The sequence below is a fragment of the Cariama cristata genome, unplaced genomic scaffold (genome assembly GCF_000690535.1).
Source record: "Cariama cristata isolate BGI_N322 unplaced genomic scaffold, ASM69053v1 scaffold11144, whole genome shotgun sequence".
NCBI classification, from domain to species: Eukaryota; Metazoa; Chordata; class Aves; order Cariamiformes; family Cariamidae; genus Cariama; species Cariama cristata.
The window spans coordinates 271-22,043 of NW_009614714.1; the positions used below are offsets into that span (position 1 = coordinate 271).

At 41.6% G+C, this 21,773-nt stretch overlaps 1 protein-coding gene and 1 pseudogene across 1 annotated transcript; both read right to left on the bottom strand.

The window, feature by feature from the left end:
• Positions 1-345: 345 nt before the first annotated feature.
• LOC104161195 (lipase member M-like) lies at positions 346-3,934 on the bottom strand (the record flags this gene model as incomplete). Its single annotated transcript, XM_009699531.1, has 4 exons — positions 3,803-3,934; positions 2,339-2,453; positions 1,074-1,272; positions 346-455 (listed from the first exon to the last, which is right to left on the bottom strand). Coding segments are annotated over exons 1-4 (556 nt in total), but the record flags the coding sequence as incomplete, so codon positions are not given.
• Positions 3,935-10,856: 6,922 nt separating this feature from the next.
• Positions 10,857-21,435, bottom strand: LOC104161194 (annotated as a pseudogene).
• Positions 21,436-21,773: the final 338 nt, after the last annotated feature.

A 21,773-nucleotide genomic window follows, 5' to 3' on the forward strand; every position in this document is an offset into this window, starting at 1 on the left:
TGAATGAGTCTTTGAGCAACCTGGTCTAGTGGAAGGTGTTCCTGCCCATGGCAGGGGCGTTGGGACTAGATGATCTTTAAGGTCCCTTCCAACCAAACCATTCTATGATAATTATTTAAAAAACTGAGCTGTATTTGGATCTGCTATTAGGTTTCTTTGCTTATTAAGGGTAACCAAATCTGTTTTTAGAAAAGTTTTGCATATTTTCCAAATCTCAACTCATAAGGCACTCCTACGTTTGTTATTTCTCCACAAGCAAGAAAAACAACTGAATCAATGGGGAGACCCACCTACTGATCAGCTAGGAACACGAATGGTTGTGGACTGTGAGTGTCCTGGCATTACCTATTGTTGTGCCTTCAGAGTGACCAACATAGTATACATCCTTCTGTCCAGTTTTATTCATGATGAAGTACAGCTCTGCTGGAATATCGTATTTACCCATTTCATCAAAGCTACAGGGGAGAAACACAAAAAAAGGTAGCAGACAATCTGGCTATCACAGTGTGAGTTACTGAAGGTCAGTTTTGTTCATTGTGCCACGCAGGACCCAGTGAAAGATGAGGTTGCAGGCTTTGTCTGCATTCTCGCTTGAGTTGGGCAAGGGGGTAGAGGGATGCAGCTGTACTGCCAGGCTGCTTGATGCATTGGGCTCTCTGCAGAGGAGATGCCAGTTTTGCCTGTCAGTTGCAGCCCTTGGGGAACTGAATTTAATCAGTGCTTTCATTAGCATGGGTTACAAACCACATTTGTCTCTTGGTTTAATTCAGCTGTGAGAGATCAGAGTTTTCTAGACAAGGCTGCTTAGCCTGTTCAAGTTCAAGTTCTTGCTCTCCCTCTCATGGTACTGTCCCCCTTTTCCTCAGCATCCCATTTCATTTCCCAGTGTCTGAAATCTCTTCCCCAGCCAATGCTCCCAACTCTGAGTGGTAGTGAGCATCCTTCTTTGGTTCTTTACTCTGCTTGGTTGGTGTAGACCCTGTTCTGATGCTGGTTTAGGTAAAAGTATCAGGCTGAAGCTATGTAGTACCCTCGGAGTTTCTATCTTGAGTAATTCTCCCTCTACAGAGTACCTGAACTGCCAGAACTCTTTCTGGCTGGGATTAAGGGTCTTGTGTTTTAAAGACCAGGTGTTCCCTCGGCTGTTTCCCATCCAGACATCATAGCCAGCATCTGCGAGGAGGAAGCCCAAGCTGTTGTTGGGCAGGTTAGAAATCCAGTGGGTAGCGTCTCCTAGAAAAGCATGCTGTAGGAAGACTACAGGCTTTTGCCCTGGAAAAGATGAAAGTATTCTTAATTTGGAGCAGTAGTTAATGTGTATTTAAGATTGGGGTGCAGAGTTTAGTTTGTGAGAGATTTTAAATCTTTCCTTCTTCAAGAAACTCCCAGGAGAACTATGCACAGATATTAGTCTGAGAAACCTGAAGGGTTTGTTCCATGCAAACAGGAACCGTTCATGACATTTCATAACCATTTCGTGACAGGACTGGCAAACAAAGAGTTTAATGAGGAGGCCTGTCTCCATCTCCTCCTGCACTGGAAAGTGAACTTACAGGTCCCTATATTGAAACCACCTACCCATAGCTGAAAACTGCTGAAGGCATAACAGTGTATGGAAGACAAAGAATAATTCATCCAGAGAAGCATATCTACCCTTAGGTCTATTCACTAACCAACTGAGCAGAGCTGAGAGGCCCCTGGTCTAACTTTGCTTAACCTTACTTTGAGAGAGAGTCTGGTGGAGATGATCTCAAAGGAGGAGATCCAAATAGGAGAAGGCATCTAAAACAAATTATTCTATACTTCTAACAAGGAGTAATAAACAAATTAGCAGTATTCAGGGTATCTTGAATTCCAGGTAGAAAATTTTATTCCATTCAGAAAATTTGATGAAACAGATGAAATGCATTTGCTTTTCATTAATGACCTGGTTTCTCATCACCTTCCTTAAGAATATTTCTGTCCTTCAGAAGGCTGGGAATTAATATTCACATGCCCAACCTGAGAGGCTTTGTTGTCAGGCTTCTGCTTTAAATGTATATTACCAAGAGTGTTAACATAAAACCTCCCCAAATTCAGTCTACCAAACCCTCCCCCAGCCCACATGAGGGAAAAAACCTGGGATATGACAAAATTATTAGAAAAGTCTGAAATAAGGACAGAAACACTGAATGTGTGAACTTCAGATGGATTCAGAATTCAGGCCACATTCCTGCCTAGGTGCTTTTGCTGAGATGGAAAGGTGTGGAACATGCTGTTGCATGTGCAAAGGGGAAAGATGGGGGACTCATGTAAGAGTTGGCTCTGACTTTCCTTATGTTCTGTAACTGTGTCACACCTGTCTTTTGGCTGTTCCTCCCAGCAGGAATTCTGAAAACACCAAGAATGTATCCGTCCTCTGTGGTTACTTGATATTCCTCACTGGGGTATCCATGATATCTGATAATTTCACTCTGTGGGAAGCCAAAGAAGAGTTTGTTAACAAGAAAGTTGTCCTGTTTTGGAGGGTAACCAAGCTGAGCACTGTGGATGTGGGCTATTCTGTGATGGTAGCGCAAGGCCCCTGGTCACAGGGACCATGGCTGAGAATAATTATTATAAATCTTGTAAAAAGATGCATCAAAGTCTTCTTCAGACCTACTTAGGTGGTAGTTGTCTCGTAGTTGACCCCATGTTATGGGACAAAGCAGAACTGTATTGAGCGACTAACCTTTTGGGAGATAGTTTGTCATGTTTTGGAAGGCTGATACAGATCATACCTTTCTACGGATTAAATACATAGCAATATCTGTATAAGACAGCGCCAAAAGCTGTGGGTTTTGGTCCATAATGAATCCTTTTCTTGCCAAAGTGTGATTAGGCAAGCCGTGAAAGCAAGGCAAACAAGGGTGGAGCTCTTGTCGCTAAGGAACTCATGAGACCACCTACACCTAGTTTTGCATGTACTGTGAGGAAATCTTTGGTGATTCAGGGCAAGGCATCTTGGATTACTTTATGTTGTGAGAATCTGCAGTTTGAAGAAGGGATGCATCCTCCCTTGCCACTGTACTGAGTAAAGAGGTTGTTACAGAAAGGGAGGACTTTGCTTCCCTTGAGACTAGAACCAGCCTTCGCCTCCACTGCACAGGAATTCTTCTCTCTGACAGCTCGGACTGTTTGGATAGGACCATCAAGGTTTCTTCTAGGCTGACGCTCCCTATCATAGTGCTGGAGGGATCTTTGTCCTCTTGCCAGGTTCTCACTCTTCACTTCTTTGTGTGGTAGCCCAAAATACCAACATGTGTTGAGAAAGGTAACTGCAAACAAGTGTCATCAGGCACGGCCCAGCCTTGTGCTCATCATATATGTGTTGGGGTTCATCCTAAATGCAGGCAGTGAAAGTCTTTTGTTCAGTTTGGTATGGACCGCAGTGTGTAGTCTGTGCTCTGGCCAAAAACCTGGGCTGAGTCCTGTTGCTGGGGTCAAAATACAGCAGCCTGGATCTCCCGTGCCCCTTAGGAGGTTCTGGGCAGTTGCCTGGACTTGGAGCCAAAAGTAGCAGCCAGCACTCTCCATTGCAGTGCTATGTGTCTGTCCTCATGCAATGTGGAAGAGTCGCATCTGTCCCTGGCACATCCACAGCTGGCCCTTGTTGCAGTGATGACTTTAATGCAGTAGTTTTGGAAAAGGCAGGTTGGGAAAATGGGAAATATGGAAGGGGCCCTTCTTAGCCTCCTAACAGGGACTGTTAGTGATGGGGCAGTGGTAGTGGTACATGGAGAGATACTTTAGAAAGAAAGAGAGAGAAAGTGACCCAACTTACAACATTCATAAAGCATTCGGGGTTGCGGGTCTTCCTGAACTGACTTGTATCTGAATTCAGTGTAGAGGGTGTTGTGAAGCCTGCTGAAAAGGCAATTCCTTGGGAGCAGAGCAGCAGGAGAAGGCACCACATCTTGGGGCTGTGTGAAAGAGCACATGTAGGGGTGTTTCTGTTAGGAAGAGAGTGCTGTGGAATTCTACAGGAAGATCCAAGTGGGGAGTCTCCTGAAGGTTGCCCAAGGTCTGTTCCCCAAGGGTCCACCAGAATAAGTACCTGTGTGAGGAGGGACTATCCACAGCTCACGCTGTGTAACAGAGAGGATTGCAGAAGAGGTGAGGAAAACACTTGAGCATACCGTGCGAGAATATGCCTGAGCAGTCTGCAGATGACAAGGGAGCTGTGGTTGGTAGATGGGGCCAGCTTTTGTCATAAGTCTAGCAGAAGCTTGACAAAAAAGCATGAGTACCTGAGGTGACCATCACCTGGCTTGTCTTCCTTTATCTGCCTCCACTTCTCTGCCAGCAGGAGACATGAAAGCAGAAGAAAGCACTGCTTGTTTCCTGTCTCCTCAGGAAAGAGGTGAGAGGGGTTTGGGATGGGCTCTCTTTCTACCTGCCCTCTCTTCCTTTGGGATCAAATGCCATTCTTTGTACAAGTCAGTGGTGTGCTGGGGTGAGGGATCAGTCAATGAGGCTCGTGAATGGTTGTGGAGGGCCTAGGAGTGATTCAGGGACTCTGGGAGAAAGTGTAACAGGCTTAGGGGAACACGCTTGCATGAGATCAATGCCAGCTTGTGCTTTCATTATTGGGAGATGTGCCCCAGACCAGGTTCAAGTTCTGTTTGAAACTGGTTCTTCTGAGAATATACTCACCACAAGGTGAGCATGAGTGGCTCCCCTGAAGCCCTGTGAGTCAAACCTTACCTTTTAGGCTGAAACTGAATCATCTAGGTCTCTATTTACCACCCCCTTGGGCTTTTTCACTGGCCCCTTGCTGCTCACTTCTTCCAAGAACCTGCTCTGCTATCCCCAGATAGTTGCATTTTTCTTACTGCTACTTCTGAGTCCAAAGTTTCTGTCTCTCAAAACTGATGGCTGCCACCAACCAAGAAACCATGCAATAGTTTGGTTCTAGAGCAGTGAACAGTAGAACCTGAGACTGCCTTCATGTTGCCAAGGGCCTGCCTCTTTTATCTCTTAGAAATGGCTGTCCATATTGCAAATCTTGTCTTGGTCATGGGGAGGTAACACCTTGCTCTTTCTTGGGTTGATTGATGGTACCAGATTAGCTTTTCTGAACAGAAATTGCAGAGTGCAGTCTATTTAGAAACAGTTTATGCCAACTCCACCTACAGTAGATATGCTTCCAGGTTTTAGTCTTTATTTTCCAGAACCCAGTCAATGAGTGCAGGAGCACTGCTCTCTGTGAAATTCCCAGAGCTTTTTTTCAACATGCGAATTTTGACTCAAATGTTCTCTTGAAAAGGGAAGAGCAGGTTCTGTATCACAGAAAGTTACTGGGTATAGGACTATGGATTAAAAATGTTTGGATAGCAAGAGAAGTGATGACACATTCAGTGCTCTTTGCCTGCAAGAGAGCTGCAAGCAGGTAGGATAGGATTTTTCTTTCCAGTCTGAAGAACGGTAGAAAAAGGATTCATCCATGAAGCTCAGGACTGTGCTTACACATTCTGGAAAAGCCCTTAGACATCTAATTCTTGTTGTATGCTGTGCCTTCATGTGTGAGGAGAGAATGAGGGCTGTGAAGACAAAAGAGAAAAGTAGCAACCACTCTGCCTGTGGATAAAGACCATAAAGATCAGGCAGGCTACTTAAATGTTCAACAATAGAAACCAAGGGACAAAAGGGACATGTAATACAATGTAAGGCTTCAGCTCATCAAGGCGTCTTGTAAGATTGCCTCACCAGTAATGACTGGGGACATTACTGCTCTTGTAGTCTTGGTTTCCTCAGAAGAAGGCATGCTTTTATGACCACAGTGTGTTTATGTCAGTTCACCTTCCTGTCCATCCTGTAATTAACTTTTGGTGTCATTGGTAAACATCTGTCAAGTTCACCACTGAGATACAAGCCTGTAAGGTAATGGTGTTTGCAGGAGCTCCTGAGGATTGTTTGCTGGGGAAGGACTATTCAGTGGGGTTACTGCCTTGCTAGGGGCAAGACAGGCCACAGCAGCTGCTGTATATTCTACAACCAGCTAAGCAGTCAGCAAGAGTGAACCAGCCAACTAGTCAGTGTCCGTGTAGCTTCAAAGTAGCCGCCGCATGCATGGCTGGGCATCAGGGTTTGCGAGAGAGTTTCGTAGGAGACCTGCCTGTATTATAGTTAGCATTAGGAAGTTAAGCAGACTCGGGAAACAGGTCTGTCTGAAACCAGGCATTGCTAGGTCCACTAGACATGGAGAATCCAATTCTTAATGAAGAACAGAGATTCTCATGCAGCCACATGTTTCTGGAGTCTGCTGCTAGAATAAGACATCTGCTATGACAAGACATGCTGCTCTATGAAGCTTATTTGGACTTGGAAATGGAGCTACAGATCAAGAGAGAATAAGAGAGTATTACCTGGCAACTAAAGGGGAAGATGAGCAGGATTTGTGAGAGGGACAGGTAACCACAAGATTTTTGCACTCTGTAAATCTCCTTACAGGAGAAGGAGTTTTGACTACTTCTCATCTTCAATTTAATCTTCAAATTTGACTGAACAAATTTAAAGAACTCAAACCTCATGACTCATCAGACAGTTGGAATGAAGCAGCATTTGGAAACACCCAAAACTTTAAACTTGGCATCAAAACACACTCAACTCGATTCCATTTGTATATCAAATACTTCTTTTTATTCTCAAAACAGGAAGCCTCACAACTACATATTCAGTCAGCACAATGCTCTTTTTTGCTTTCTGCTGTTTTACTCTGTTCTAATGGGAGTAAAATATGCCTCCCTCTCCCTGCACAGGGAATCTTATTTGGGAAGAAAAAGTTCTGCTAATGTCTCAGCTTGTTTTCAAACCACTATCAAAACTAGTTGAGGCAATGCAGAGGCTAAATTATCCCTCTTGTTAGGATAAACTTTTCTCAACGCACGCTATGATCACCTGGTTTAGCTGGCGTGGCTCATGGACTTCCAGGTATTCGCCTTTTAAATCAGATACAGCGGGCTAAGTAATACCAATCTTGGCAGGCCACTGCTCCCTTAAGCTTCAGGAATGAAGACAGTTAGGAGACATGAACAGCTGTTTTTATCTAGTGAGATGAAGTCATAAGGAAATATTGGGCATGGTAAACTGTCATAAAAGAACATAGTTAAAAGGAAAAAAGGTCAGAAAGAGAAATACCCTTGAAAGTTCTTTAGGTACTTTTAAGATTTAATGAAACTAAGATGCAAGCCCTTCAGAAATTCACCCATCTATCCTTGTAATTTAAGCAGTCTAAAATTTATTTCATATAAGCTGTAAGGCATACACACTCCAACCAGAGAAGCAACTGGTACTAAATGTATACGAGCCTTACTCACTAACAAAACATACATGCGCATTACACTGCAAGATCAGGAGGTCCAGGTTACACATACTGATGTAATACTGGGACTTTCATTCCTTTGTTCTCAGACTGAAGAAAACAAGTAGAAGAAAATTAAATAGTTGCTCTTTTTCTTCCTTTTCTGCAGGTCAAACTTCTTTGTCTTCTAACAAGCAAACACACACTTCTGTGCATAGCAATAGGCTTACAGATTAGAGAGGCAAAAAGCTGTCTATTCTTACAAGCAACTGCACAAAACCAAGATTGCACATCTTTATGGAGACAGGCAACAGAGAAAAAGACCGTGAACACATATGTACAAGCAACTTACCTCTGCTTTGCCTGCCTTGCTTGTGTCTTCTGCCGCAGTTCCTGGTCTGTCTCCACTAGCAGACTGATTCACTGACAGAAGCCTGCGCCAATAAAAGGAAGTCAAAACACAATGAGCACTTCAGCCGTGAGGGTCATGAGTTGGCAGCATGTATTGTAGAGCGTGTTTAAGTACTGATTTGGCAGTGCTTCAGAAGTGGGGAAATCTTTGTGATGAAAGAAGTCTTCTGGTTAAATTCACAAACCCAAAACGCACCTGGGAGCGGGAGAGTTTAAGAAGCACCTACAAACCAGTGTTTAGGACATTTAGCTGAGACCTGGGTGTTCCATCTCCCTGAGGCTGTGGCAGACCTTGACCTGTACTGTTGCCCAACTGAAGGACTGCTCTGAATGTAATCTTTTAGGATGAAGAGGAGGAAGTGTCCAGCTTCTCTCAACATACTCTCTCAAGAACTTTGCCTCTGCTATTGCTTTTCATTTGGTTTATGTTAACTTTGAGTTTAACATTACAGACCATCCTAAAGTCTGTTTTTCAGTGAGCAGCACAACTCATGAAACTCATCTTATTCGACATTAATTGCTCGGAGTTGACTTGGTTTCTGTAGGGAACCTCTGGTGCCAGAGAAGGCTTGAACACATCATATAACCTTTCTCCCAGTGAGGGAAGAAATAAGAGTTCTTGCCTCTCCCAAGCCATTATCATCAACTTTGAAAACATAGTATCTTTGGATATCCTTGCTTAACTGCTGAATGAGTTGTATTCAGCCTAGGGGCTCAGTCCTTACTGAAATTGGCTTGGTGATCATGGTCAGAAGGACACATTCTGTGTCCTTAGGCAGCTGGGCTACAAACAAAGTAGAATCCTCCTATGTGAGGACCAGCTTTTCAGCCAATTAACTCATAAGTGTCTTCAGAAGAAATTGTGTTTCATCATGGGCTGATGAGCATTTAGAAGAACACCAGATGAAAGGGATGGGTTCTTGAAATCACCATTGCAAATAATATGATGCCTGTGGGTGGTGGGGGAGGGAACACAGTGAAATAAGAACAGGATGTCAATGAAGCCACAGTAACAGTTACGCTTTACATACAAAGTAGAGAACATAGTTTGGGATGGTGAGGAAGGTAATTTGGTAATTTCTCAGTGAAGAAGCATTGTAACTCAGCTGTTCTAATGTCTCTAAGTGACAATAACTTTCATCAAACCATACATTAATCACTCAGAAGGGCTTCTGCAACATGGTGTCTAGTCCCTCCTGGTGTCTCAAGGTGGGATCAACCGTCCCCATCGTGTTTCCAATGCTGCTTGCCTAACCTGTTTTTACCGATTTTCCAGAAAATTCAACATCCTGCCTCCTCTATGGTCTCCCAGGTTGTAAGACAGCTGCACAGCTGCAATCTCTTTCCAGGTGAATTCAGGGCATGCTCTGGCTTCTTACAGGTATATTGCTATTGCATTTCCCAATTTAAGTATTGAAAATTCATAAAGTAGATCTCAAGTCCTCATGCATTTCCGCTACAAGCAGTGAGTTAGTTGAAGGGCTGACTCTCTGGAGGGTATTTGTCCCCAGGGATTTACATTGGCTGTAAGGAATGTCCTTGTCTGGAGCAGAGCTGTTTTGTTTGAATCAAGCTCTACTTACATTTGTGGAACACAAGGAAACAGGACAGGCTTCAGCAGTGGGCTCAGGAGATGAAACAGACCTGTTGTTTGTCTTGGAAGAGAAAAGGACAGAAGTGGCACCAGCGATAGTTAATTTGTTTGGCTAATGAACCACTTCTCAGAGACACTGACCCTTTGGTCATATAGTATCACCAGTGAGCTGTCTTAGTGTAACAGCTGTACTTGCCCAGGTTAGCATCCCAGATTTGTCCCATGTTAACATTTTATTCAAATGGAGAATGAGAGTGTGACGCTGAAAGGAAACCCCTAAATGCACTGTGTTTCTTTTCACAGTGAAGCTAATGGCACTTCACTGGGGAGGGACAGTGACCCATAATGCTGTAACCTAATAACCATGGAGGCTATGCCTCAAGTGACTGTGTTTGTGCAATAACTACCTATTTGAAACAAGATTGGCAGAGCCAGAATTCCCCCAGGAAACTAAATAGGATGACAGTTTCTTCAGCACTGTTTTCAAAGCAGCCCTTCCTAATAATGGGCAAAGTGCTCTAAATACCCATGGGATGGAGATAATGGATCCTTTCTAGTGATGTTTGGGTACTTTTCATTTTAGTGTTTAAACCCCAAAGAGGCTTCTCAGAGCCATGATAGAGGTTAGAACAACTCAGCTCTGTGGTAGCCAGTAGCTTTCATGTGAAACAGCAGGAGATGTGAGGTTCCTGCTGGGTTCAGAGTGTAACTTTGGTTAAAAGTGTCCTATTGAAGTGCTGTCATTGCCAAGATGAAATCAGCTCCTTTCTCTCACCTTGGAGAGTTCGTGTACACAGATCCTGAAAGTGTTGTCAGCAGAGATTCAGTCTGCCAAGATTTCTTTATCTCGGGAGGGCCTTGGGCCCAAGTTTCCCATCTTCCAGGTGTATGCTTCAACCATGAGACTGGCTACTGTTTTCTGCTGGGTCTGCTCTCCCTGTGTCCCTTACTCTTCCTTGTGAAAAAAGTGAGCAGCCCTATTTCTAATGAAGACAAACCATCTTCTGTTCAGGAGTCAGTTTTTTGTGTGAACTCAGTTTTTACTTTCCGGTCATCCTCTCATCTAATAAAATTAATGAAAACCAAAACTGCTAGAATTAGTCTTGGCTTACATGACACCTTTCAATAACTGCCTCCCCAATAAACTGAGAAATAACATGAAGATTGGAAAATGTCTTGAGATCACTGACCATGTCCAGAGAAACTGAGTGCTTTCATTACTGTTAGGGTCTAAAGCAGAGAGCAGACTCCAAGAAAACCCTGTCTTCTGTTAGCAAAGTATGGTTATTGCAGAATCTAGGCTATATCAGTTAAAAAGTGGTTACTGACCCACAAGGTTGCCAGAAAATATGAAGTGCACCATTAGGATGCAAAAGACATTGCAGTGACATGTGGTGGGAAAATAGCATCAGGAGGAAGGAACCCTTTGTCTGACTCCAGCAGAAACCATCTGATGCAAAAGATGGTTTTGTTTGTACCCAGTGAAAGCACGTGTTATTGAATGAGTCAGGTATGGCTACTGGTTGTGGGTTAAGGATACTTCTGCATCAGATCAACAATTTCATTGTGCCTGTACAAAGGTGCATCCAATACCCAGATGAAATCCAGGTGTGCCCATTTAGGAATCCTCTTGTGATAGATGACCCTCTTAATTTGAGACAGTGAAATGGCTGCATCCTTGGGATCTGCAAGCAAATCTTGTCCCCTAGTCCATACTGCAGTCAGTACAGTCATCTCTTCCACACTGTGGAGAGGAGGAGTACCCTGGAAAACATGAAGGAGTACAGGAATGCATGTCCAGGAAAGCACAGGAAAGTTTAAACATGCATTTGGGGCTTTCTTCTATCACTGTTTAAAGTAGAGGTGCCTAAAACAAACAGGAAGGAAGTGCCCTTGCTTGCCTTTTCTGTCTGTACTTGCAGGGACAACACAGCTGATAGCAGAGCCAAAGGAAAAATGGCTCCTGAGTTGACAAAGAGTTACTATCGGGTCTTTGCCCTCTCAGCTAGGAAACAGTAGGGCAGAAACCTGGAACAAGACATAAAATGTCAGGATGCCTCTGGATAAACCCCCATCTTGGTCCTTTTGGAGTACTGGTCAGCCACAGAAGACACAACATGTGACAAGGATGAAAAGGAGCATGGAGTGGCTTCTGTAGGAGAAGACAGGAAGTAGCTTAAGACTCCTGAGTTTGGAAAATAGAGGCCAGAGCAGGGACAGGAGACAGGCTTATACAATCACAAATGGTATGAAGAAAGAGCATAGGAAGTAGTTATCCCATTACTTCTCATAACGCAAAACCTAGAAGGCATCCGGTGACTTTCCAGGGGCATGCAAATTCAAGACAAACCAAAGGATGTTGTGTTTCATGCAAACCATCAGTAAAACATGTAACTAACAATGACAGGCTGTCGTGGAGACCTGAATGGTAGGAGGATCAAGGACGGGATTAGAGTCTTGAATGAAGGAGAGGTTCCTTAGGGATTGCTTGAGAATAAAGTCCTTTTGTCTTTGGTTGCCAGAATTTATTGGTAAGTTATTAGTTCTCCAGTTGCCCTCTTCCTAATATTGTTTCCCTGACCTCTCATACATTGGCAACTGTTTCAGTCATGCCTCTTTGGTCTTATCTGCTAGAATTCATTTTCTGTCTTTCCTGCCCTTACCTCCTCTTATTCCTATTGATCATTTAATTGAAAAATTTTGGTCATCCCCTCTCTCTCTCTCTCTCTCTCCCCTTTTTAAAATTTGTTACTGCCATTAGTGCTTGGATGCTTTTTTGTTGACTTCCAATCTGGAAAGTAGTGATACTTTAATCTACTTGTATTCTGAAAAATGTGTCTCTTGCTACATCCTTGCTCTCTTCCTGTGTGCTTCTGTGTTGTTCAAGTGCAATAATATTGTTTTACCAAAACATACTTGTTGGTATTTTTCTATGTTCTTCTTTGAACTACCGCAGTCATAAGCTTGGAACTTCCCTGAATGGGCCTCCTAAGAGAATGAACAAGAGAAGGGTAGTTACAAAGTCATCATTCATGAAGTTTGTGAATTCTTTCCCTGCTGAGCCTCTGACTCCAATCTAAAGCCTCAACAGAAGTTCTTTGAAGAGCTACAAAAGAGCCAACAGTCAATTAATTAAAAGTCTCAGTGAAAAGGAGTCAAAAATTTTTGTCGGAACCAAAAAAATCACAGCTCCTACAGAAAGACCCAGGGATGATCTCACAGGCAATTTGTTCTAGTTTGTAAAATTGCTATTAACAGCTGCCTCCAGCAAGTTCCCCTCACTGCTGCTGCTGTGTCCTCTTCTGACAGTCATGTTGCCATCACTCAGCTCTGTGAGTGGCTCCTTCTTATGTTTCTCTTCCGTCTCTGGTTTGAATACAGAAGTCACCATTTCTAGTTCTTCCCTTGTGCTTCTTGGCTTTGCCTACAGCACAGGTTGCTACTACTGTGAGAGACACCATCAATGGGATCTTAACATTGAAGGTAAGGTGTCTATTAACTCCTTTAACAGTAATAACAGCAGTGACAATGAAGGCTTAGGAGTATTACTCCTGCATGTTCGTACTTGCCAGCCTGTGGCAAGATGTTGAATTAAACCTCAGTCGATTTGCAGAGCTCCCTCCACTGTGCCTTTCTAACACTTTTCCTTTACAGGTCTAGGCCATGGTTACAACAGCAACTTAAGTCTAATATTTTAAGTAAATTCACACTCAAAAGCATTGTTTGATTTTGGGTAAATGCCTGTGCAGCAACAAACATATCCATGTGTTTGCAGTGTTGAAAAGTGCATTAACACTCTCACAAGCTCACTGTGCTCGCAGCTGCTTCCTGCTCTGCTCCAGAGCCTGCAGTGCTGCCAGGAAACCTGCCTTGCATGCAGCAGCTTCCATGACTGAGCCCAGGCTTTATGAATCCTGAAAGTGTGAGCCCAAAGACAGAAAGGCAGCTTCCGTCAGCACTGCTGCTGTGCATGTACTGTTACAGTACCTTGTCAGTAAGGGATATAACAAGTCTACTAAAGAGTGTATTTTTTGTAGTTCTATTGCTGTCCAGACAGAGAGCTTTGAAAGCAAGAGATGAAAATACAAGGGCTTTTACTAGTAAAATTTGGTATTTTGCAAAGCAGTCTATGTCTTGCTCATTTCTTGACTCCACATTGTAAACATAACTAATATCTTTAAGTAAGCTCTGTATGGAACTGTGGACATCATTTATAAAAGGTACAGGATACACAGTAAGAACAGTGATATATGTCTTCATACACAGCTTCCAGCATACATGTTTTTACACAAATACAGTGTTTCATTGTTGGTTTCAAATGTACCTGTATCACATAGGGTATTTCCATCCTGCTGGCAAAACAAAGATCAATGAAAAACAGTGTTTTGAATTGAGATTTCAGTTGTAAACTACAAGTTGCATGTGTTTCCAAGAAGTTAGCAATGACTTCGCAGCAGGATATCAGCTATACTCACTCTTTATCATTCAGCCAAAGTGAGTACCTATTTTGTTTTCCAGGAATTTGCTAGCACCTGACTCCAGTGGACTATGTTCTGCACAGAAGTTGCAGTGGGGGATAGTGCAATATACACATTGACTTGGTTCTGAAAGAAAATATTCAGTGAGTATTCTCTTCCTCCCTTCTATTCAGATGTACATCAAAACACTTGCCACAGCCTTGTCATGTATCAGTGAAACCAACAGAAATTGGAGTGGCATGATCAGAGACTCCCTCAGAGTTACTCCAAATGTAGTGATGTGTCAGGTTCAGAGTGGCACCGAAAGAACAACCCCAACCAGAACATTTTCCAGGATAACTGAGAATCCAAAAGAATCTACAGGTGGAAAGGATAGAATAGAAATTCAGCAATTTAGACCTCAAACTAGGTGGTGTTTTTGAGGGGTCTGTAATGGATCCTGTGTGAGAGAGGATTGCTGTTGGACAGAACAGCAAAAGGAACTGCAACAGCCTGAGGAATGCACAACTATTTGTAATAAAACACACCCAAGTCTTGCAAGGGTTTCTTAACAAGTTGCTCGGTGATCTTTCCTCAGAGAACACACTCTGAGGCATTTTTTGGAAAAATGCTGGAGCAAAATTTTGATGCCTGAGTGGTCTGACCTACAGCTGTATATAGCATGAGGTGCCCAAGTATGTCTTAACTCCCAGTGTCTGCCAGCTCTCTCTTGGGTACGGCCGAGGTATCCTGTGCCTCTGATCACATCCCTGATGGTCCAAGGCTTGGAGGAGGAGAACAAGGGGGAATGTGTGTGTTCTTTTCTCCATTGCAAAGAGCTCCTGGAAACATGAAGCCGGTAGGTGTTTTATTTTTTCTTCTGTGGTGTGCCAGCATACTGAAGATCTCCAATGAGACCAGAAGTCACAGTATGAACCAGGAGACAGTGCCCTAGGTGAGACCTGGCAGAAGGTGGACTGCAGAGTTTTGGGGGGCTTTGAGCAGCTATTTATTGTAGGGATGGTGACAAGTGCTCTGCTGAGGAGTGAGGCAGTGTTCCCCTGCCAGCGACGGGGCAACCAGCAGATATTGCTGTCTGGTAGTGGGAACTGTTCCCTGCAATGTGACACTGCCTAACAGAAATTCAGGATTCACACCACAGAATAGAAGGTAAGTTTTGGGAGCAGAAGCTTAAACTCTCAGTACAGCTGCTAAGAGTTATACATACCATGTCAATATTTTTCAGGTTACAGCCACCTAGACTGAAGAAGGCACTTCTACAAAGCCTGGTAAAAGCTTGGTAGCTGCAGACAGGGACTATTAGCCTTCTTAGATATTCAGTCTGGGGAAAGAATTCTCTTTTGCCAAGCAAATCCTGTGAAATACAAAGGTAACATTCATTTAAGAATGTATGCTTGTACATTATGCTGTTGTTTTTAAAAGGTGTTTGTGTTCTGCTTATCTTCTCAGGCACTTTCAGTGGTTCTCAGTTACTTTTTCTTCATTTGTGAGATGACATTCCCACAAACAAAAAAGAAATAAAATGTTTTTCCACTGCATCAGCCTGCTCAGGCATTACTCAGTTTGTGTTACATCATTTTTAATGAAGAGATATGTTAAATGTTAACTCCAATTTGTATTTTAGCTCTAAGCTTGCACATCGGTTGTGGCTTTGTCTACAGGAATCTTGGAAACCTTTGAGGGTCCACGTCTCTGTACCTCTCTGGGTGACCTATCTCAATGCTTCACTAGTGCCCTAGATAAGAATTTTTTCTTAATGTCCACTCTGAACTTTCAAAGGCTTCAGTCACAAGGTAAATCTACCCACATGCAAATGAGGAGACTTCATAAAGCCCTATATTTTCTGTTTATGCATTTTAAGTGCTGAACAAACAAGTATATGGTTAAACAGTTGAAACCAAGATATCACGTACCCTAAGCAATTTTTCAGGAAGGTGGAGGAGTTTTGCTGCTGGGCTTCTAGCATACTTAATAGTAGTGACAGGTGCCAACGCAAAATAGTGTCTGATTTTTTGAGCCAGTTCTGGCATTGTTGAAAATGCAATAAAAGCTGAGAAAACAAAAAAGAGGAGTTAAGAAAATCATAATTTGTACAATAGACTGTTTTCAGTATTTATAAATGCTATTCTGCAAGTTCAAACCTGCAAGCAACCTTCTTAGTTGTTCAGAGACTATGGTTCAGCCTAGATTTGGTGAATTCTCCCTTCTCCATGTGTTACCAGCTTGTAGTTCTATTTCCCTCTTCAGAGAGAAATTTCTTTCTATATTTTACCTTTTCAGCTTTCTTTCAAACCCATTTAAACATAAATGTACACTTCTGATGTACATTCATGCATTTCATATACTATTGGGAGGAACAGTTGTTTTTCTTCCGGTCAATCCAATTTCATATTTTCCTTTTTTTTTGTGTGTGTGTATGTGTCTTGTCCAAACCGGCCAGCTTCTCTTTCTGTACTATCATCTTCCTGTTTTGTTTATTTTGGTCAACTGACCATCTGCTGCTGGGCACACCCATGCATCTTGGAAAGAACAGTTTGCATGGCCCACAATAATTTCCAGTATAATTCTAAGTCAGCAGACTTACAGCAGCGGTGCATTTGGCCAATTATATTTTATTGTCTGTATAATAAATTAAAAATATCTACATGCTGAAAACAGCTTATCCTTTGTTTTTCACACCTGCAAAGAGTTAATGAAAACCCCAGGTACATCTCAAATCACATTTTACTCCTCTTTTCCTGAAACATTGGTCTCTTGTGTGTACCTTACCAATAGTAGTGCCTTGTGAATAGCCAATATAGTACAACTTTTCCTGTCCTGTTTTCTCCACAATGAAATTTATTGTTGTTGGAAGATCAAACTTTGCCATCTCATCAAAACTGCAGGGAGCAGACTGAAAGAGAGGCATGCATAAATTAAAAATCCATTTGAATTCACATTTTTATTACAGGCTTTTCAGCAAAGAAACAACATGAACCATTTAGGGAATCATTCAGCTATTTTAGGTTCTGTGTTTTTCTGGCGTTGGATATAGAAGATACTGCTCAAAGTTTTCTGAGTTATTTTCTCCCTTGACATCAACAGAAGGACTATAACTTCAAGAAATACCAGATTGAATTGTAATGGGCTACACAGAAGGAACACATGGTAATATAGTAGCAGAGCTCCATCCATGGAATCACACATTTTATACAATTTGGTGTTAAAGAAAAGATCTATTTTTAAATGTTCATTAAAACAAGTGCAAAAATGATTTACATTTTCTCCTTCTTCCAACACCTTTCAGTGGTGCCCAGCAACAGGTTAAGGGGCAACAGGCACAAACTGAAACTGGAACAGGCTGCCCAGAGAGGGCTGTGGAGTCTCCTTCTCTGGAGATATTAAAAACCCACCTGGACGTGTTCCTGTGCAACCTGCTGTAGGTGAACCTGCTTTGGCAGGGGGGTTGAACTACATGATCTCCAGAGGTCCCTTCCAACCCTGACCATTCTGTGATTCTGTGATTCTTCTATGATTTTAGTGTTATTGTAATATACAGACTAGTGTTTCTAAATAGCCTCCAAAACTGCCTCCAGAACTGAGGGATGGCTTGGAGATGACTTGTGCAGGTTCCTCTGCTGCTATATCTCTAGTTCGAAGAATCTTTTTTAGCAGTAATTACAGGAAGTAATCTCCACCACTATTAAAGTTTGTATGCTTGTTTACGGTGCACCTCAGCAAAAGTGAATGTAGAGAACGCTTTTTAAAAGGTAGCATATGTAAATCTCTGATTTAGCCAGCTTAAATAAATATGTAAGGATGGGCAATAGAGATGCCCTTCAATGGTTCAGTCTACTTGAAAGCCCAGAATTCATCTTGATTAATGGAATAATTTTGATTTTTTCTAGACCAGCGATTCCCTCTGCTATTTCCCATCCGAACATTAAACCCAGTATATGGGCTAGTATGAAACCCAAGCTGTTGCTGGGCAGGTTTGTGACCCAGTTACTAGCATCTCCCAATAATTCATGTTGCAAAAATACAGCAGGTTTCAAAGCTGAAAAGCAAATCAGAAACAAAACAACACTTTATAAAATTTCTTGATCTTTCTGGTAGTTCAGGGACTTTATTGTCCTACATTCAATATCGGGATTTGTTCCTGCACCAACTTAAAGGGAGACAACTAATCATAAAAACAAAACATCCCTTTCTATAAAGAGAGAACTTCTAAACTTCTGTAAGGATTTATGGAAAAATCTGCCTGACGCCAGCAAAAACTAGCTTCGCACCCTCCGGTCATTGTTTGTATAGCTCTATCACATTAGTCTGAGATTCTCAACACTGATATATAGAATGAAGGTGTGGGATTGTTTGCAGAGATTTCCTTTACCCAAAATATGAATCAGTCACTGATATTAACCAGGTGTAAGCAAAAGCAAAGCAAAATTAGAAGCTGGAACAGCTTTCTCAAAATAGACTGATTGGGCAGATTACAGCCTTTACCCCCCCCTTTTTTTTTTTTTAACTTTTACTCATCAACTGTTATTGTGAGGATATATTCTTCATATTATAGTGGATTTTTATTATAAACAGGTGTGCTTGACATTAATCATGTTGACCTTCCAGGCTGTTCCGGGCAGCCAGAATTCTCTATTAAAATTTCACTGGTATGTACAAGCTTTGATGGACATTTTACAAATATAAGGTAACTCTTTCCAGAATATACCCTATCTAGGCTGGTTCTGGCTCATATTAAAGAACTGTACCTGAGTTTCCCTGACTCTGTGTACCATAAGGGATTCTGTTAATGGTAGTAATATAACCATCCTCTGTTGTCACTTCACACTCCTTGCTGGGGTACCCTTTGTAAGTAAGAAGCTCGTTCTAGAAGAGAAAGTACAAATGCATTTGCTTGCAGAAGTCCATTTAATATGTTATACACATAAGATATTTGCAATAAGTAAATGTTAGAAAGCAGATACAACCGGGGATTTAGTTTGCATGTATTAAGCATCTGAATAAAGCAATATCAGAATGGATATTTTAGCCCTAAAACTACAACAGATTTCCTTCATTCTTTGTGTTATACCCAGGACTTGACTATTCAGTTAAAATATATTATAAAAAACCTGTGCTATACTACCGCCATACAGTCACAAGCTTTTGTATTCTGGTGATACAAGAATCACTATAAGCTCGTAGCGGCAACTTAGGATTCCCATAGCTGAGATGAGGAGCTTCCAGGATGCATGCTCCTGATCTGCTGCAGTACAAGAAGAAACTAGTTTATTTAAACTACCTTGAGAGAAATCCAGAGAGCTTCACAACTGCCCTTTTGTAAATAGTACATATGCAATGAGTACCTCTGAAAAACTGACTACATTAAGGAAAAAACAGGATCAGCCACTTGCATGGACACAAGGGAAATCACTAGTACATCCAGTCTTAAACTCTGGAATAAATATTACTTTTGACTTGTAACATTCAACCTGTTTTTTTATAAAAGAGGACTGGGTTTTATAACTTGTACTCAGAGAATTATTCAATGTAATTTGTCACACAGGACAGAAAACTCAAGCTTTTAACAAGTGACTGAAGATCTAAACCAGCTTGCTTGGCATAAGATGCTTTTCTGAAAAGCTGGCCGTTTCTGATCTCTGCTGGTCATTCAAAGGAGGAAACATAGGCCACTAGTTATTTAGAGTTGTCTTTGCTGATGAAATGCTGACATTCCAGATAATAGTCATTCTTTCAGATAGGGGGATAGTGCCAGCAGTAGCAAACTGGTAACTGATATCTAAAAGGAAATTAACTCTGGAGATTTACTAAGGAAAGATGTTTGCCTTAATTTCTATCAAACATAAGATGTGCTGCTACACAGACAGAAGAGAATAGAAGTAGTAGTATATAGAGTGATTAGAGAGGATGGGTTAATTAAAGGCAGTTTATCTACCTTGTTATTTCTAACACCCAGAAAACTTTCCGCTGTGAGACATGCATTCCTTCCATCCCTGGGTCACTCTACCGAGCAACTTAGAATATTCGTAAATGCTTCGGGATCCACAGCTCTCCTCATTCTTCTGAGTTCTTCTCGATAAGTAATTCCCTGAAACAAATATGTCACAGCAGCAAACAGCCATATCTTCTCTCTGGATAAAACAGTATATTAATCTGCCAATAGTCCTGCTCTGCACTTGTAATTCAGACAGGTTCTGTACTTTGCTGACAAGTGCTGTCTAATACTCAATTGAGTTAGTCTGGTACTCCCTACTTGTTAATTAAATGGAACAAAGCTGACTTTAAACATCTATCTGAGGGAGTTTGGCAGCAATATGGATTCTCTGCTAAGGTTTTGACCAGGACATTGCTCTCAATCAGGGCAAAAGTATCAGTGAATCCAAGGAATGGAGCAAAGGTTTTGGAGAAATGGATTTCACTTGTTCTTCTGGGAAGCAAGTCACTTGCATTACCATGACACGCATTTGTTCTGTAAATTAATTAGGAAACATTTCTGGCTAACTCTGGGGAACACTGGAGTTATTGGGCAGCTCATAACTAAATCAATCATTGTCACAGCGAAGTTTTCAAACTGGAGATAACCAAGTTGTTGGATAGTTAACTGAAAAAACCAAAGACAATTGAAAATAAACAAATTAAAATATTTGTCATTTAATTAAGAACTTAGGAACCTAAATAAAGCCCTTATTTAGAGTTGTCTAGTATAATTTATACAAAACTGCTCAGTGGCAAAATTTATCCACTCCATAGGGTGAAGATGGAGAAAGGAAAAGAAAGTTTGCTAAATGTAATGCTAGGTAGAGGCTGAGTGCAGGGACATCCAGTTTTGTTCACAAAATAAGGAACAAAAAAAACTGAGAAGAAACTAGCCTGCTTTTAGATGGACACATAGCAGCTCCAGTCTGTGAACACCTGCACACTCTTAGCTCAAAGAAAGCGCAGAGTGTTTGAATTAGCATTCTCTCTACACCATACAAACCCCTAGAGACCATGTCTAAACCTCTGTTGTCCCAGTGATAGATCTTTAAGCTAGACTGAATCAGCTGAAAAATCCATTGCATTTATTGTTTTCCCAGTCAAGATGACTTTGTAAATTTTTTCCCAAATAATATCAATAGCTTATTTTTTTCTTATCACAGAACAATAATTTATATTCTAATTTCCTAACACTGCATTCTGATATAATCTGTATCTTGAAAATACTTGGCTCCTTTTGTAGAAAAAGGAACAGACATTTTAAAAACTTTTTTTTTACTAAGCTAGCCTCCTTTCTTTTGGTTGAAAGTCACTGCTGTCTTATTTCCACAACTGCCATTTTCCCATGCCTCTCCAGTTATCCCAGAGTCATCTAAATTCAGGCTAGGCAAGTCATGCTACTCCTCTTTAGCTGAAAGGAATCTTTCAAGAAATAGCCATCCTTTCACCTGTGATGTGAGTTACAAACAAAAAAACACAATAAAATATATTTGTTCTCAAATAATAAAGCAACTCCTCAAGCCCAAGTCTGATACCGTCTTTTGCAGCTCCCACAAAGCCTTCACCAGTTTTGGGTCAGAGATAAATCAAAGCATTATCGACTTTGTGCCTTAAATCATATGTTCGGCTGAGTGACTGAGACAATAGAAGAATGGAAACTCAATTCCCAGCTGTTTGGAGGCAGCGAAATGATGGTCATGCTCCATTTTTTTCCCCAATCATGCAGCACCTTGGCAATAAGCATCTATTTCCTTCCCAATCCTCATTCCTTCTGCTATCACTTCAGCTTTTCCCTAGGGTAGCACCAGAGAGAGACGACTGCTTTTATTCTCAAACCTCGTGCTTTTCATCTCCTTAGCCATCACAGCTATAACAAGGCTCTTTTTACTATCACAGACTTCTGGATTTTTAAGAATACCAGCCTCTGTGGAGTGGCAGAGCAGGATCAGGAGTTTTGAAAACAAGTATGTTCATAGATACACCTTACAATACCTAA